Genomic DNA, 16,472 nt, shown 5'->3' with positions numbered 1-16,472 from the left:
GCTATTTTACCCAATCATTTTACGAGATTCCAGTTCAAAGAGGGCTTTTGTTTTCGGTGAAGCCTACGGAAAACCAAAAGAACACTCGCACCTTTTTAAAAAGAAACAAAATGTTTCCACCCGAGGTTCTTATTGGACGTGAGCAGCCCTCGAGCACCACCCACTTCGGTAGGGACCAGCCAATGTGACACCGCGAGAGATGATTTCGAATTCAGTGGGAGTGTTGGACAGAAGACGGCGAGCTGACCAGGGAGATTTGAAGTGTGGCGGTTGAGCCCGAGAGGCTCCGAATGTTTTGTCTGTTGGAGGTGAGCGTCGGAGTCGTTTCCTGCTCGCCATGGAGGTGCCCACTCTGCAGTACTTGGAGGCTCTCAGCTACAGCGAACTGCGGCGCCTGGCCAAGACGGTGGGGCTGAAGGCCAACCTCAAGGTGCGGGCGCTGGAGGGAGTGAATTGTAGCCGCGTTTGGCTGGCTGGCTAGCTGGTGGCTCCGAAGTCAGTGGGACCAGTTCCTTGAAAGATCGGACTGAAACCTGGAGCGGATTCACTGCCCGACTGTCATCAGAGCCACCAGCCTCCACGGCTGGCTGGTTCGCTAGCTAGCTAGGGAACAGGCGCTGGGTTAGAAGAGGCGAGCGGCGAGGTGAAATGTGAGAGGCTAGGCGAGTCGTCCTAGGTAGAACCTCAGTTGTAGGGTTGCTACTTAATACTTCTTGTACAGTATCACTCGTTTCCGTGTTTGTAACAACATTCAGATTGTGTGTGTTTGGGAGATAAAGTGATAAGGAAAGTTTCGCTAGCATTTCTGGCGGGAAACGTGGCCATTCTCCCCTATCAATATAGCTTCCTTTTGATTCTTAAAAGGGTATGGGCCTAGCCCTAGATAGTAGTATGACTCCCCCCCCCCGTTAATTAACTTGCGATAGCTATCGCTGGACGTGGCTTAGAAAAACCCCACGTATATGTTGGAAGGATGCAAGTGATCTGTTCTTTATCCTGCAGTGACTGGCAGAGAGGTCCAAGTGTATTACAGTTGTTGGTCCATTTGAAATTAGCTGTCGAATGCGTCGCTTGAGTTCTCTACTCCGTTTATAAACGACGCCCCCTGTCTAAACACTACCTTAGAGAATAAGGTGATCTCTGAGATTACCACAACAAACGCACCAACTGCCAGTATCTTGATAGCTTCCAGACGAGTTTATTGTGGAATAAGAGCTGCTCACGCCCGCTACTTTTGCAGTATTCACATTTCACTGTTATCAAAATGCCAGCCTGTGCTTTATGTACATTTAATCGAGCTTTCCTCTTACTGCAGAAAGTTCCATAAGTCAAAATGACCCATAGTACATCTGTAGGCACTGGAGATGTGCAAACGTGTGAACACTTTTTGTTGTTGTTGGCAATTTCTCGTGCATGTAATGTTTTGGTGGGTGGCTCTTTATGGGCACAGGCCTGCTTCCATTTACTCCTTACTGGAGTACATACAATGTAATCATTTTGTTTCTGGTAGCCCCCAACACCAAACAAAATACATCTCTTCCCAGTGATTGCCCTTTGCTCAAGGGACACTTGAATCAGGGGGATATTCTCTCAAGATTACTTGAGACACTGTAATCACAGTAGCACATCTAGCTTTAAAAAAATAATGCAACAACATACTATTAAAGACAAATAAACCAGATATTTCCTCATCCCTGGCAAAAAGGGAGGGGGCTGGTGATAATGCTGATAATGTTCCTGCACACTTTCTGGGATGTTTGTTTTAGAGTGTACATGCACAAGTACAGAAATACCCATGTACTTGCCCAAAATAGAACAGAATAGTGTAGGGCACAGGGTGAGAGACTGAAGGGAGGGACAAAAAACAGCAAAGGTAAAGCCAGCCTGCTGGTGTGGGCAGCAAGTGACAGAATAGCAGTGAATTTTATGACTACCAAACCTGGGAATGTGTGGAAACTAATGTGCCAAGCATGCGCGTACACAAAAATCTGATCTGAATAACTTTTTTGTCATATAAATGCCCCTTTCTGGGAGCACCTACTGTGTGTTTCTCTTTTCTCAGTTATAGTGTTTCCTAGACTTCTGATAGCTGAGCTATATAATAGTGTAGGGTTATGTAACCTATTTCTAACATTTTGCCAACCTGAAAAGAGATTGCACACACTCTTATTACTCAAGACAAACTCATTATGAGTATTACTATTTCAAAACCAACTTAAATCTTTCTCTATCCATCAATTTGTATATTTAATATGATGTGGCTCAAAAATGTATGTTCTCTTTGTATTTTATATATGGAAAATGATTAATGAAGCTTTGTATACAGTTCTAATATTATGCTGTAACTATTTTGTAGGCAAGCAAATTATTAAGTGTGTTGAAGCAGCACTTCCTTGCAACAGTACAGGAAAATGGAAGTATGGTAAGCACAAAATATGTTTTGACTATCTCTGTTACTAAATCAACTTTCTAGGAAAGATACCCTCAAATTGAGGAATATCTGTATCTGAATAACTTTTCATGGAATGAAATGGCTTCTGAAACACCCTGTTCATCTGTAACCTATGTGTGTGCTAGCACTGAAGTGATTGTCACCAGATTTTTTTAAAAAATCATTAATTCTTGAGGCATAAAATGTAAGTCAGTTCATGAAATGGCCAAATAAGGCTGCAATCCAATGAATGTCTACTCAGAAGTAAGCTTCATTAAGTTCAATGGGACTTACTTACAGGTAAGTGTATTGGATTGCAGCCTAAGTGATTGGGTTTCTGCTATGTAAGAAATCTCCCCATGCTTTCTTGATATTCTCAAATAATTTTGAAATAAGAATGATGTGGTCCAATTTCTTTTGTACAGGTCAAAAAAGGAGACTCTTCTACAAATACAGAGGAGCTGAACAGCAGTCCAAGACCTGTAAACCTGTCTATGGTAACCAAAAGGCATAGAAAACGGAAAGGTGATGATGCACAGGGAAATTCAGGAGGGAAAAACGTTAATGAAGAGAAAACAGAACTTCCTCCAGAGAAAGAGGTGACTGTGTATAATTGGGCTTTTGTATTAAATTCACCTGCTGCTTTTGGTATTTTATGTTGGTATTTTGTTTTCTATTTTGTTATCAAAAGCATTGTCTATAAAAAAGGTTACAGTGCATTATGTAATAATTAAATGGTTAAAGCATTAATGTGTCGTGTGTACTATGAACTCATGTCAAGAAATGTCCAATTCTGAATCAGTATAAATTATTTAGTAATGCATAATTTACTTTGTGGCACTAATTTTGTCAGTTATTGGGACCAACAAGCTATACAGGGGACTGTCCGACTACTCTCTCTCTTTTGCCTGCATTTTTACAAAGCATGCATTGTAGCCCCAAGACTGTAATTCTCAGTACACTTAATAAGGGAGTAAGCCCATTGAGGTCAGTGAGATTTATATTTATGAGTAAACATTCTTGTGCTTATACTATGTTAGAAACGTGCTTTTTAAGAAATCAAAATGGGGTTGAGATTTTTAGGACTATTTATTTAAAAGCATTACAAGTCCACTTAATTTTTTAAAAAATACTTAAGCAATATACAAAAATAACATTAAAACAATATAATAACAGTAAATCAACATTATAAAAACAGGAATTTGGAAATAATAGTCTGATCTTATGGGTCAGGAAAAGCCTGGGCAAAAAGATATGTCTTCACAAAACATGTAAAGTAACTAATAGATGATGCTTCATGTGTGGCATCATATTTTTCAGTTCACTATTTACGTATGAGAACTGAGAATGAAGGGACAAGGTGTGTATTAATTGCCAGCATATGCACTGCTGCATTCTTTCTACTTGTATTAAAACTAAAAAGAACTTCACACTATACCTGAACTGGACACCATTAATATCTTGCTTGTCCTTTTACAAAAACCACCTTGTCTTGCAATCCTCGAGTCTAAAATTAAATTATATAAATTAAATCAAATAAATAAATAAATAAAATGTTAAAAGGAATTCATGTGCTGATATCACCCTATGTCACATGAGCAGAAGTCAACTCGCTCAATGGACTTTCCCTGTGTCTCTTTTTTGCATATTCCAGGGTCCCCCAAAAACATAGATTAGGTGTCTGCAAGGGAGAGAAGAGGAAGTCCTATTCCACTCACGAGCAAAAGCAATTGGATAGTGCTCTATCTTTTAAATTAAAGCTGAAAATACATCTTCAATTGAACAGTGTGAGAAATGCCTTCTACTGTTTTCCTGTAACAGAAAAGGAACATGCTAATCTACAAGTATATATTTTTGAACTGCAGATTCTGATAGAGGAGACAGAAAATGAAGGGTCCCAGGATGCTGGATCCAGAAAGACCCTGAAGATAAGCCAGAATGAGTATCTGGTGAATGGTGGAATTGTGAGAAACTTAGCAGAGAACTCTGATACTCCAAGTCAACAAAAAGAGAGGAATTCCAGAAGAAAAAGAGTTGAAAGTAACTTTTACTTATAAGTAAAATGATTGTTTTGTGATAGTGCAGTACAGTGGTGAGCAGTCTGTTAATCTGCTACACATATGTTCACACTTAGTAAAAATCTTGAGTTCTTTGGAGCTGAACAAATTGGTTGGAAACAATAACATTCAGGGGAGTTGTGTCCAGTATTTCCCTGGCTAATAGTCTCATGAAGAATGCAATGTGAAAGGACATTATTGCATCCTTTTAAGTTCTTCCTTGTTGCTATGCTCAAGTGGACTAAAAATCACTGTTGCTCAAAACAATTAGGACAAAATCATAGCAAACATTATAGCCACCATGCAAAAGACAATTTGATGGAAACCTAAACAGCTGAATTTGGCCAGTGTAACTTTGGAAGTCTGAATGTATTAAAAAATAGTTTGAAATTATGTAGTATTTGTTCTATTTCCCAGTATTAAATTTTTGTCCCTGGTCTGTTTGCATCAGAAAATACCCTCGTGGATCCTCTCTCTGAAAAGAAATCTCATTACCCAGGCAACCTGTCCAAATCTGGGAAAACAAGAATCATTTCTACCACTCCAAGTAAGTAGCACTAGTACAGTTGGCCTACAATCCATGCACAAACTACTAACTTGTACATGTGTCTAAACTTTTAAAAATGCTCATGTGCTGTTTTCAGTCTTCACTTTGTCATTTGTTTTGCTGTTAGATCATAACTGATGGCTTGTTTTCTGCTTTCAATTACTCATTAAAATATTTGGGAAAGATTTCTGTGGAAGAACTTTGCAGCAAATCTTCAGAAACACCAATATGATAACCAACAACTATCCTCAGTTTGCACTTGAATTCCCTGTATCAATTACTGGAAAGTATCTCATCTGAAACCCTTGTGTTTGCTGTTTGTTTCTACCTCTGTGTAACAGTTTAAATGGAACTGTTTTCCTGAGTTCTTTCCACACAATTCAATGTACGTGGAGTGGCTTTGTGCAAAGGGTTCTAGCTATCAGTGACTGATAAAACATCTCTTGAAGGGCATATAAAGGCTGGCATTAGAAACGCGCGTTCAAAGCCTTCTATGAATTAGTATAGGGTTTTTAAAAAAACTTCTTTTTGAGGGACTGATACTGTTTTTCTCATATGTACTACTTTGTTTTCTTGAGTTACATCTACAGTACTACATAAGATGGAGCTGTAATATATGTGCAAATATTTCTAAGTTTTCCCATGCTCATATCACTGTCCATGAAGTCATTACTATTTAGACCAATTCAGCTTACTAATAAATGATTCCATGACATGTAGCTAACTTCTAGCTCTGCATAATTTAAACTGGCGTGTTGAGAAGACTAGATTAGAATTATTCTCCCATGCTGGTTAGCTTTCCATAGGTTTAATGTGTAGGAAACATTCAATTGTGCAATTAGAGTTTATCCTTAGATACAACTGCAGAAAAGTTTGCTCAGTATATCAATATATATAATTTTAAAGAAAAATATTAGTAACATTCTTTTTAATTCTGAAGATTTCAAGAAACTTCATGAGGCTCAGTTCAAGAAAATGCAATCTATTGATGATTACATTGAAAGGAAAAATAAAATGATTTGCAACTTCAGCAATTCAGTTAATGAAGTGAAGGTAAGGATTAACGTTCGCCCCACCCCAACTTTATGTAGAATATTTAGAATATCTGGTCTTAATCATGGTATAGTAGTTACCAGCAGGGGTATATAGTTGTCTATGATCCGCCATTCTTCTGAAGACCATCACACCAATGGCATAGCCCTTTCAGTCCCTGAGCACTATTTAAAGTTCTTTCATGCAAAATAGTCTTTTCTGTCTCTTGTGCAGGTCCTCCTTAATTCTCAGATTACATTCTCACCAGGATTGAAACAAATTTTTCCCCATAGATCTGACGAAAATTGCCCTCTCAACATTTATATTTGCCAGATATTTTAGCATTACAAACACTGAGCTGTAGAAATACTGTCTGTACCTACATTGGGCAACTATCATGGATTAATGTGTATGACTGTATATGAAAATTAGCTTATGGCACTGGATATAATGTCTAGCAAACAAAAATCAGTCTAACAACTACTCTCAAGGCCTTACTGCACGTTCCCTTGCCTTCAGAGGAGGAGGTGGGTGGACATGAGTCATAGTCTTCAGTTGTGCTGCCGCAACTTTGGATACTCTCAAGTGACAGTCACCTGATCTCTGCTTGCTTTTCAACAGCCAATTAAAATGTGGCTCTTTAGGCTAGGGTACTGTACATAACCTGTATATAGGTTCTGGAGTTTTATCAGAGTAGTTTTGTTTTTATTATCTGGTTTAACTTTGTAAACCACCTTGGGGGCCCAGTGGACTGAAAGTGCATTGAACTATTGACAAATTCAATACGAAAGCAATCTAATTTTTGAGGAAGAAATATTACTAGAATTTCAGCTGTAATTTAGGCTAGGACCATCCTCTCTTCTGCTGCTGTCCATCTCCCATGTCACAGTTCTTGGTATATGCAGCAGCTCTCCTAATGCCTGCATAAGGCTCAGACAGACAGTAATAGGCACTCTGTGCTTATGGCAAGTTTTTGGTGTTTCTTGTTCCTATGTTTGGTGGCTCTTCTTTTGGCTAAAGCAAAACTACTGTTTTTTGGCAAACCAACTGTGCTTTTAGTTTGGCAACATGTCCATCTCTGCACCTAGAATAGCATTCATGCAGATTTATACAGTCTGTCTGCAAATTTTGGCAGATGCTGGCTCAGAAGAGTAACTACCTAAAGACATCTCAGAGAGAAACTCCAAACAGTAACTCCAAGGTGATGACAAATTATTGATTAGAAGCTTATTTTAAAACATTAATTTTCTCATTTGCTCCAAATCGAACAGTCCAGAATTGAAAATGTGCTAATGTTTGCAGAAACGTTCCGGTTCCAGGGGGGCGTTATTAAGCCCTCATCCTCAGAGGAATAAGTTCTCTAGTATGTGTACCCCTGTAAACGTCCGACGCTCATCACACAATTCTCTTGGCAATGCAAACAAAAGCATTTTATCTCAAAAATCAATGTTCAACTCAACCAGCCTCTCTACAACAAAGATGAATGTCAGGTAAAGACACCGTAAGCAGTATCAGCTAATAAAATAAGTAGTTAATATTATGAAATTATCAAGTTTATATAATGCTGTGGAATTGAAGCTTGTACATGTTTAATTATAACACTACTACTTTAACAAAATTGGGGGGCCCAGTAGTTCAGGTTCTGTTCCATGTTTATGCATTTGGGACAATGAGTATTTGTTTGGAAGAAATGGATTGAAGGAATAGCTGGAACTGAATCCTGAGAATAAGTCCTGAAAAATAACTGTTTTGTTCAGATTCTCTGAATCTACAAAGGATAATGAGCACAAGCGCTCCCTTACCAAGACTCCATCTAGAAAATCTCCATTCCTAAGTATCTGCACCCCAGCCAGTCAGAAGAGCACTAAGTCTGTAACAAGGATTAACTTCAAAGGAAGTGCAACAAAGTGTCAACCAACAGAGACCCCAACAAACTCTGGTAACTGAGGAACTGCACTTGCAAATTAACTCAATAGCTGTTCTCTACTTCATTCCACAAAGAAGTTGCAGTTCTTGCAGCGCAGATTCTTTTATTGCATAGTCAACATTGGGTTCACTCCCTTCCTATGTCTCAGGCACTGAAAAATTTTTACATTGATGTCCTTAGTTAACTAAAGCTGCTGTCCCATTACTCTTCCATTATTCTTCATGCATCTTTCCTTCAAGGAACACTTGTCTAATTTATGCTCTTTGGGAATAAGGGCACCGTTCTATAAAGTAATTGTACTAGAATTTGTAATTTGTCCAGTAAATTAGATTACTAGGAAAAACGAGTCTGTTTTCAGTTCAGACAAGATCAACATGAACATCCTGTTTCACCTTTTCCTTCTGCCTTGGGAGAGTTCAATATTATGTCTAATTATTACTAGAATCCAAATTATACAGTAATAACTTGGTTTTTCACTATTTTTACAGCTCAGTGAAGCTTCTATACATACCTTTAAGCAGGAAACAGAATTTCACTTGTATCATTTTCTAGGTTTTACCTGTCTGCCCCTTACTGATGTTCAATGTGTTGTCTTCTCTCAATAGCTGTTAGCCCTTTCGAGTTCCAATCCATGAACACAAAGAAGCCAATATTTGATCTACAAGCAAGTTTGTCAAGACCTCTTAGCTATCAGCCGCACAGAGGTATTAAATATTTTTGTGGAAAATTATCATCCTAAAATGAGTACTAGAACACAAGCAATGAGAAAATTCATACATTCTTGCTTATTATTATTATTAGTTTATTTATATCCCACCTTTTGGCCGAAGGCCCTCAAGGTGGCTTACAAAAAAACACAAATATAAAATACAATATAAAAATGCATCAATAAAACAATACAAAATACAATCTGCAAAAATTAAATAACAATGCACATAATAGCTCTTAATTGTGGCTTTATCCGTGGCACAAGTAACCTGCATTTTCTGTGTTAACTTTATAGCAATATAGTTGCAAAAAAGTATTTTCCTAAAGACTCCAACTCCGTGGTGCAGAGTGGTAAGCGGCGGTAACGCAGCCGAAGCTCTGCTCACGGCTGGAGTTCAATTCCAACTGAAGGAGGAAGTTGAATCTCTGGTAAAAGGGGTCGAGGTCCACTCAGCCTTCCATCCATCCGTGGTCGGTAAAATGAGTACCAGGCTAACCTGGGGGTAAAGAAAGGCTGGGGAAGGAACTGGCAAACCCACCCCATATATACAGTCTGCCTAGTAAACGTCGCAAGGCGTCACCCTAAGAGTCGGAAATGACTCGCACTATAAGTACGGGGACACCTTTACCTTTAGTATAATGCTTTTATGTACACCATCTTTTAGAAAAACAATTGAACTTGTCTTCGCTACCTGAAAGTACACTTTGCTGCAAGGTACATTGAAGTAAGTTCATTCCTAGCCTATGCAGGCTACAGCACAGATCTTTGTCTAGATCTCTAGACGAAGTAGAAAGCTCTATTACCCCTTCCTGCTGCAAATAGCAGTAGGGAAGGTATTTTTCTGTCCAATACATTGGACAATACCACTCCTAAATAAACTGGCCCTGGACCGCATGGATTTGAATAACTATTGACCAGTTCCAAATATCCTCTTCTTGGGGAAGGTGATGGAGAGGGTAGCGCTGGGGCAGTTGCAGTCATTCTTGGATGACATGGAATATCTAGATCCATTCCAATCTGGATTCCGGCCGTGACACTGTCAGCTTTGGTTGCCCTGATAGATGACCTCTATAGAGAGTGGGACAAGGGAAGTGCAACCTGCTTCTCGATCTCTCTGTGGCTTTCGATACTGTTGACCACTGTATCCTCCTGCACTAGTTCCATGGAATGGGAATTGGAGGGGCATCATGTTATGGTGGTTCCTGTCCTATCTACAGGACGGAGTCCAGACAGCAGCATTAGGTGATTTTTTTTCAGCCCCCAGGCAGTCACACTATGGGATGCCACAGGGTACCATCCTATCCCCAATGCTATTAGCTATATGAAGTTGCTGGGAACAGTCATTAGGAGTTTGAGGGCAAGGTGTCATCAGTATGCCTCTCAATAAAATCTGGACTGGAAGAGGCTGTGTGGGCTTTGGACTAGTGCCTGGACAGAGTGGTAGGATGGATGAAGGAAAATAAACTGAGCTTGAATCCTGGCCAGATGGAGGCACTTTGGGTGAATGGTTCCCATGTCTGAGAAAGTGGTCACTTGCCTGCCTTCGACAGGGTTGCACTCTCCTTGAAGTAACAGGTACACAGTCTGGAGGTGCTTGTGGACCCAGCTCTCATTGGAGGCCCAGGTAGTCTCAGTGGCTAGAAGTGCCTTTTATCAGCTGCACCTGGTGAGATAAGTACGACCATTCCTGAACCAGGAGAGCTTGGCCACAGTAGTTTAGGCACTGATGACTTTTAAGTCTGGATTACTGCAATGTACTGGATTACTGGGACTGATGGGTCAGCCTGACACTGTTCAAAGTTTTTTATCTTTTATTTTTATCTTTTAAGTTCTTTTATTCTCTTATGTGTATTTACGTATATACATGTTTGTATGTGTATGCATAATGCATTTTATGTATTATGTATTTTAACTATTTTATGCATTTTAATTTACTGTAATGTTTGTGTTTTTATTGTGTATTTTATTATATATGTGTGCTATTTTATTGTAGCCACCCTGAGTGCCCTATTGTGTAGGGTAGAAGGGCGGGATAGAAATATTTTAAATAATAATAATGTACTTTATGTGGCACTTCCCTAGAATGTTCCCTAGAACCATTTTAATAACAAATACACCTGACTTCCAATGAGGAAAGTAAAGTGTGTTGCAGCATCCTTATAAAAGGAGGCAATTTCAGCTGATTTTATAGACCCAATTTAAAAAGCACATAAAAACTATAGAACTTGCTCAATGAGAATATGTGCATGAATTAGACACAGACTAAATGACATATGACTTGCCTCCTCTAATGACTAGACTGTGCTTCAAATGCAATTGCGTGAATATTACACCAGCTTGTGGTATCCCCTTATGTATGTTCTGTGCCTTCAAATCGATTACAACTTATGGTGACCCTATGAATCAGTGACCTCCAATAGCATTTGTTATAAACCACCCTGTTCAGATCTTGTAAGTTCAGGTCTGTGGCTTCCTTTATGGAATCAACCCATCCCTTGTTTGGACTTTTTCTACTCCCTTCTGTTTTTCCCAGCATTATTGTCTTTTCTAGTGAATCGTGTCTTCTCATTATGTGCCCAAAGTATGATAACCTCAGTTGCATTATTTTAGCTTCTAATGATAGTTGTGGTTTAATTTGTTCTGACACCCAATTATTTGTCTTTTTCACGGTATCTGCAAAATTCTCCAACATCACATTTCAAATGAGTTGATTTTTCTCTTATCCGCTTTTTTCACTGTCCAACTTTCACATCCATACATAGAGATCAGGAATACCACGGTCTGAATGATCCTGACTTTAGTGTTCAGTAATACATCTTTGCATGTGAGGACCTTTTCTAGTTCTCTCATAGCTGCCCTCGCTAGTCCTACCCTTCTTCTGATTTCTTGACTATTGTCTCCATTCTGGTTAATGACTGTGCCAAGGTATTGATAAGCCTTGACAAGTTCAATGTCCTCATTGTCAACTTTAAAGTTACATAAATCTTCTGTTGTCATTACTTTAGTCTTTTTGACATTCAGCTGCAGTCCTGCTTTTGTGCTTTCCTGTTTAGCTTTCATCAGCATTCGTTTCAAATCATTACTGGTTTCTGCTAGTATGGTATCATCTGCATATCGTAAATTATTGATATTTCTCCCTCCAATTTTCACACCTCCTTCATCTTGGTCCAATCCCGCTTTCCGTATGATATATTCTGTGTACAGATTAAACAAATAGCGTGATGAAATGCATCCCTGTCTCACACCCTTTCCAATTGGGAACCAATCAATTTCTCCATATTCTGTCCTTACAGTAGCTTCTTGTCCAGAGTATAGGTTGCGCATCAGGACAATCAGATGCTGTGGCACTCCCATTTCTTTTAAAGCATTCCATAGTTTTTCATGATGTACGCAATCAAAGGCTTTGCTGTAATCTATAAAGCACAGGATGATTTCCTTCTGAAATTCCTTGATCCGTTCCAACGTATATTTACGATATGATCTCTGGTGCCTCTTCTATTTCTAAATGCAGCTTGGACATCTGGCATTTCTCGCTCCATATATGGTAGGAGCCTTTGTTGTAGAATCTTGAGCATTACTTTACTTGCATGGGATATTAAGGCAATCGTTCAATAATTACTGCATTCCCTGGGATCCCCTTTCTTTGGAATTGGGATGTATATGGAATGCTTCCAATCTCTGGGCCATTGTTTAGTTTTTCATATTTGTTGATGAATTTTTATCAACATTGGATAGATTCAATCTCAATGACTTGCAGCAACTCTATTGGTATGCCATCTATTCCTGGTGATTTGTTTCTTCCAAGTATTTTAAGAGCAGCTTTCACCTCACATTCTAAAATTTCTGGTTCTTCATCATACGGTTCCTCCTTGAATGAATCTGTCATCCTTGCATCTCTTTTATAGAGTTCTTCAGTGTATTGCTTCCATCTTCCTTTTATTTCATCTCAGTCAGTTCCTGTTAATTATTCAACATCCCTACTCTAGGTTTAAATTTTCCTTTAATTTCTCTAATCTTTTGGAATAGGGCTCTTGTTCTGTCTTTTTTGTTGTCCTATTTCTATACATTAACTATTGTAATAGTTCTCTTTGTCCCTATGTACTAGTAGCTGTATTATTGCATTTAGGGTTCCAATCGTGTTTTTGTCTGCTTTTGCTTTCCTTCTTACTTTAACAATTTCAAGAGTTTCGTCAGTCATCCGTTGAGGTCTTTCTCTCTTTTTAACTAGAGGTATTGTCTTTTTGCATTCTTCCCTGATAATGTCTCTGACTTTAATCTGTAGTTGTTCTGGTTCTCTATCCACTAAGTTTAAAGCCTCAAATTTGTTCCTTATTTGATCTTTATATTCTTCTGCAATGTTATTTAAATTGTATTTTGGTATTAGGATTGCTTTGTTGTTGTTCTTTAGCTTTACTCTAATTTTCAATATTACCAGTTCATGATCTGTACCGCAGTCTGCTCCTGGTCTTGTTTTGTACATTAAATATGTTTTGTTAAATAAATAGTTCTGTTCACTGCAAAAATTAGCAAGTAAAAACACTATTTTGCAGCTTTTCATGCGTTCCTATAGCAAAGTCAATTTTTCCTTTTACTGTTTTAGTACTGTTCATTAGTATGTTTCTCATATAAGCAATACAGTAGCTGTGACAGAGAAACCTCCTCTTGATAGGCTTGAAAGCTACCTGCTCTAATCATTTCTTGATTATGAAATATTTTCAGCTGTTCAAGCTCAAATAGAACAGCACCAGTTTATAGATGAGAATTTGACCATTACAGCGTAACAATGCATTTCAGAGAATCTCAACATATAATTGCTAATGTGCCGACTGAAATTGGGGTATACTAAATTGCCTCCCAAGCTCACTCAATTTATGCTAGATACAAATGCTAAATCTTGGCACATTTTCCTTCCATGTAAATATAGGAAAACTGAAACCTTGGGGCAAATCAAAGGAGAATCTCCAGAGTACTTGTTCCCACAAGAGAAATTATAAACAGCCACTTCTTCAGACCAGGCAAGTATATGATGAAAGAAGGCCATAGTCTGCCAAGCCATTATCTAGAGCTGTGACCTCTGTGTCATAATTTTACTTCATTAAATGTTTAGTTGACTCATAGGCACGAGCTTTGGCTTTCACAAGAGAACTCAAACAGTGGACAAATCCTACTACTGGTCACCTTACTCTCTAATAGCAATCTTGGTGTTCCCATGCCAAGCAAGGAGGTTGCCCACAAAGTAAGAGTTTGACATTTTTGCAAGGAAATGCTAGACTGGCTATATATAAAAATGTTCAAACAAGCAGTGTCATGCCTGGTGTCCACACAGCTGGCAAGTAAGGAGGGCCCTGTGCACATACTGACATACATGTATAGAAATTCTTCATATGAGGGGGGATACTGGGCCAGTCAGGATCTTCCTCACATGGATGAGATCTTCACCTATATGTTGGTATGTATGCCTTCTCATGCTCATAAAATACATGGTTGCAGGAGGTATGTCTAGCCCTCTTTCATATGCTTTGAACATGTGAGGGAATTCATCTGAAGCTATCTTCTGTTAGGAAATGCTTGCATATAGGGAGGGTTTTTTAAAAATACAAGTGTACATTTCATGGTGGGGAGGCTTACACACTCCTGTGAAATTTGCTTTACGGAAGAAGGCAGGCCAAGCCCTTCTGTCCTTACAGGCCCAATTAGTACTGGCCTATTAAAAAGGGATAAACTATTCACTATACAAGCCTCATGTTGTGGAACAAGTATCCAAGTGACCACTGAAGGTACTTAACATTAAAGTCTTGTATACCATTATTGCATCTTAAACCCCAATCTGGATTGAGACCCTTCTCATCCAAAATAGTTTTCGGAGTAGTCCTTTTTAGACAGACAAAACTATCTGGGATTCTAGTGAGCTAGCAAGCAGCTATAGAGAGAATCTCCCCATTTGTATTTTACAAACAGCAAGTGACCACAGTCACTACAGGGAGAAGCTGCTATGAGTATTTCTTGGCTGCCTTGTTGATGGGGGCCATACTATTTTCCTATTTTACCCCTAATTCTCAAAACATAGTCAAAATTTTCAGATTTGTGCCTGAAATTCACCTGTGCAACTTTTAATTTACAGATGAGTATTACTTCATTTTCAGACAAAAGCATCAACTTTTACACCTGGAAGGAGGCATTACAAAAACAAAATACTAAGTGGCTTGTCTTACCTCCTTTGTCTAATTATTAGCACTGGTGTATGAGTAATCTAATAAGGTATTTTTCACTTACAGAGAAGAGAGGAGGGAGAAACACGCACAGGAAAGAAAACAGAGAAAAGACCAAGTGCTTGGAACGTGGAGAGGATTAACTGGCTAAGGCTAACTCCAAAATGACTCTGTAAATAACATTTTATATGCAAGATCATTTCTTTCCTGTTAATGTGTTTACTTATTTCCTCTGCTGTCTGTTCTTAAGTCAGCCTGTTGTCTTGTACAGAACTAGTTCAGCCTAATGAAACTATATGACAGTGACAATTGAATTTATTTAACAGTCTTAAAAAGATTGTTCAACACCTTCAAAAGTGCAACTTGTTTTCTTTTTCTTTTGTGAATCTTTAGATACATTAACTACCTTCTGGGGGTGGCTGGAAACTAAAATTTTACTCAAGCTGTGGTCCTAAAGCCTTATTTGTACTGAGTAAAGGGAACAAAACATGTTTGATGCATTTAACTGAGTACTTTTATATAACGTTGTTTTACTTTACTGATATAATTAAAATAATAGTTATTGACAGTATGTTGTGTTACTTGGGTTAAAGTTAATTTTAAACGGTATTTTGTAGCTCTGCTCTCCGCTGTTGTAGGTGCCCTGCACTGCACATAGCTAGCAACAATAATGGCTCTTGGTTGGAGGTTAGCTATATATTTCTCCATATATGCTCTATAGCGGCAGTTGCCAGTTGAATTTTTGAGGAACTACTGCTGACATTACTGACTCATCATCATTTCTCTTCCACACTCTCTCTGATCAGTCCCCTGTACATACAGAAATGGGGAACACAAACACACATTTTTTTTTTTGAGGGGATCTGGGTATAAAGTCAGATCCAGTAGAATTAATCTGAACCTTGAAAAACGTTGAGCTGAAAGAGGAAGTGAGAAAACATATCTTCCAGCTTCAGTTCTGTTGTACTTTTCAAGGGAGGGAAGTAACCACCCTATGTCCAAGGACACAAGGAAGGGGGGTGGGGTGACTCTCATGGATGGTATGCTGGGGACCCTTAATCTATATAGTGACTTGTTACACACCTATATCTTTCTTTTAAATAGTGGAACAGACCAGTATATTAGCATTTTTATATACCACTTAATGCATCAGAGAATTTACAACTAATTGTAAATTGTTGCTTTTATGTTATTGTTAGTCTCTTAATGTTTTGATGTTTACATGTTCTGTTTTGTACGTCGCTTAGAGTGGCTGACAATTCAGCCAGATAAGCAACTAATAAGTCGAATAAATAAACTGTATGATGCACCAATAACACTACCCCATATTGCAGGCGGGGGCAGGGGGATGTATTTTGAAATACTGTGAGTTCATGGTTGAGTTTTGTAGTAGGTACTTCCTACTTCACATAGCTTAAGCTGCAATGCTTAGCCCCCTTTAACTCAGTAGGACCTTTGAACAGACAGGGTTACAGAATGGCACTGTAAGTCTCAACTACCACATTAGCACCTAGTATAGAACAAAGGTGCCTATATACTTTTTTTCAGCTGAGACTGTCA

At 38.6% G+C, this 16,472-nt stretch overlaps 1 protein-coding gene across 2 annotated transcripts; it reads left to right on the top strand.

Moving 5' to 3' along the window:
* Positions 1–65: 65 nt before the first annotated feature.
* On the top strand, positions 66–15,480 carry NUSAP1 (nucleolar and spindle associated protein 1). 2 transcript variants are annotated; one of them, XM_061611392.1, is made up of 12 exons: positions 66–308; positions 2,357–2,422; positions 2,857–3,030; positions 4,297–4,471; positions 4,940–5,035; positions 5,976–6,088; positions 7,203–7,268; positions 7,370–7,557; positions 7,825–8,006; positions 8,600–8,698; positions 13,628–13,718; positions 14,979–15,480. In XM_061611392.1, exons 1-12 carry the CDS (start codon positions 291–293, stop codon positions 15,061–15,063), a joined length of 1,353 nt encoding a protein of 450 aa, XP_061467376.1. In that variant the 5' UTR covers positions 66–290; the 3' UTR covers positions 15,064–15,480. The 2 variants fall into 2 exon arrangements, with proteins under 2 accessions (XP_061467376.1, XP_061467374.1); XM_061611390.1 differs by having other exon boundaries at positions 67–430.
* Positions 15,481–16,472: the final 992 nt, after the last annotated feature.

The sequence above is a fragment of the Rhineura floridana genome, chromosome 2 (assembly GCF_030035675.1).
Source record: "Rhineura floridana isolate rRhiFlo1 chromosome 2, rRhiFlo1.hap2, whole genome shotgun sequence".
NCBI lineage: Eukaryota > Metazoa > Chordata > Lepidosauria > Squamata > Rhineuridae > Rhineura > Rhineura floridana.
Note: the sequence above shows the minus strand (reverse complement) of the source record. Positions and strands in the feature narration are given on the sequence as shown.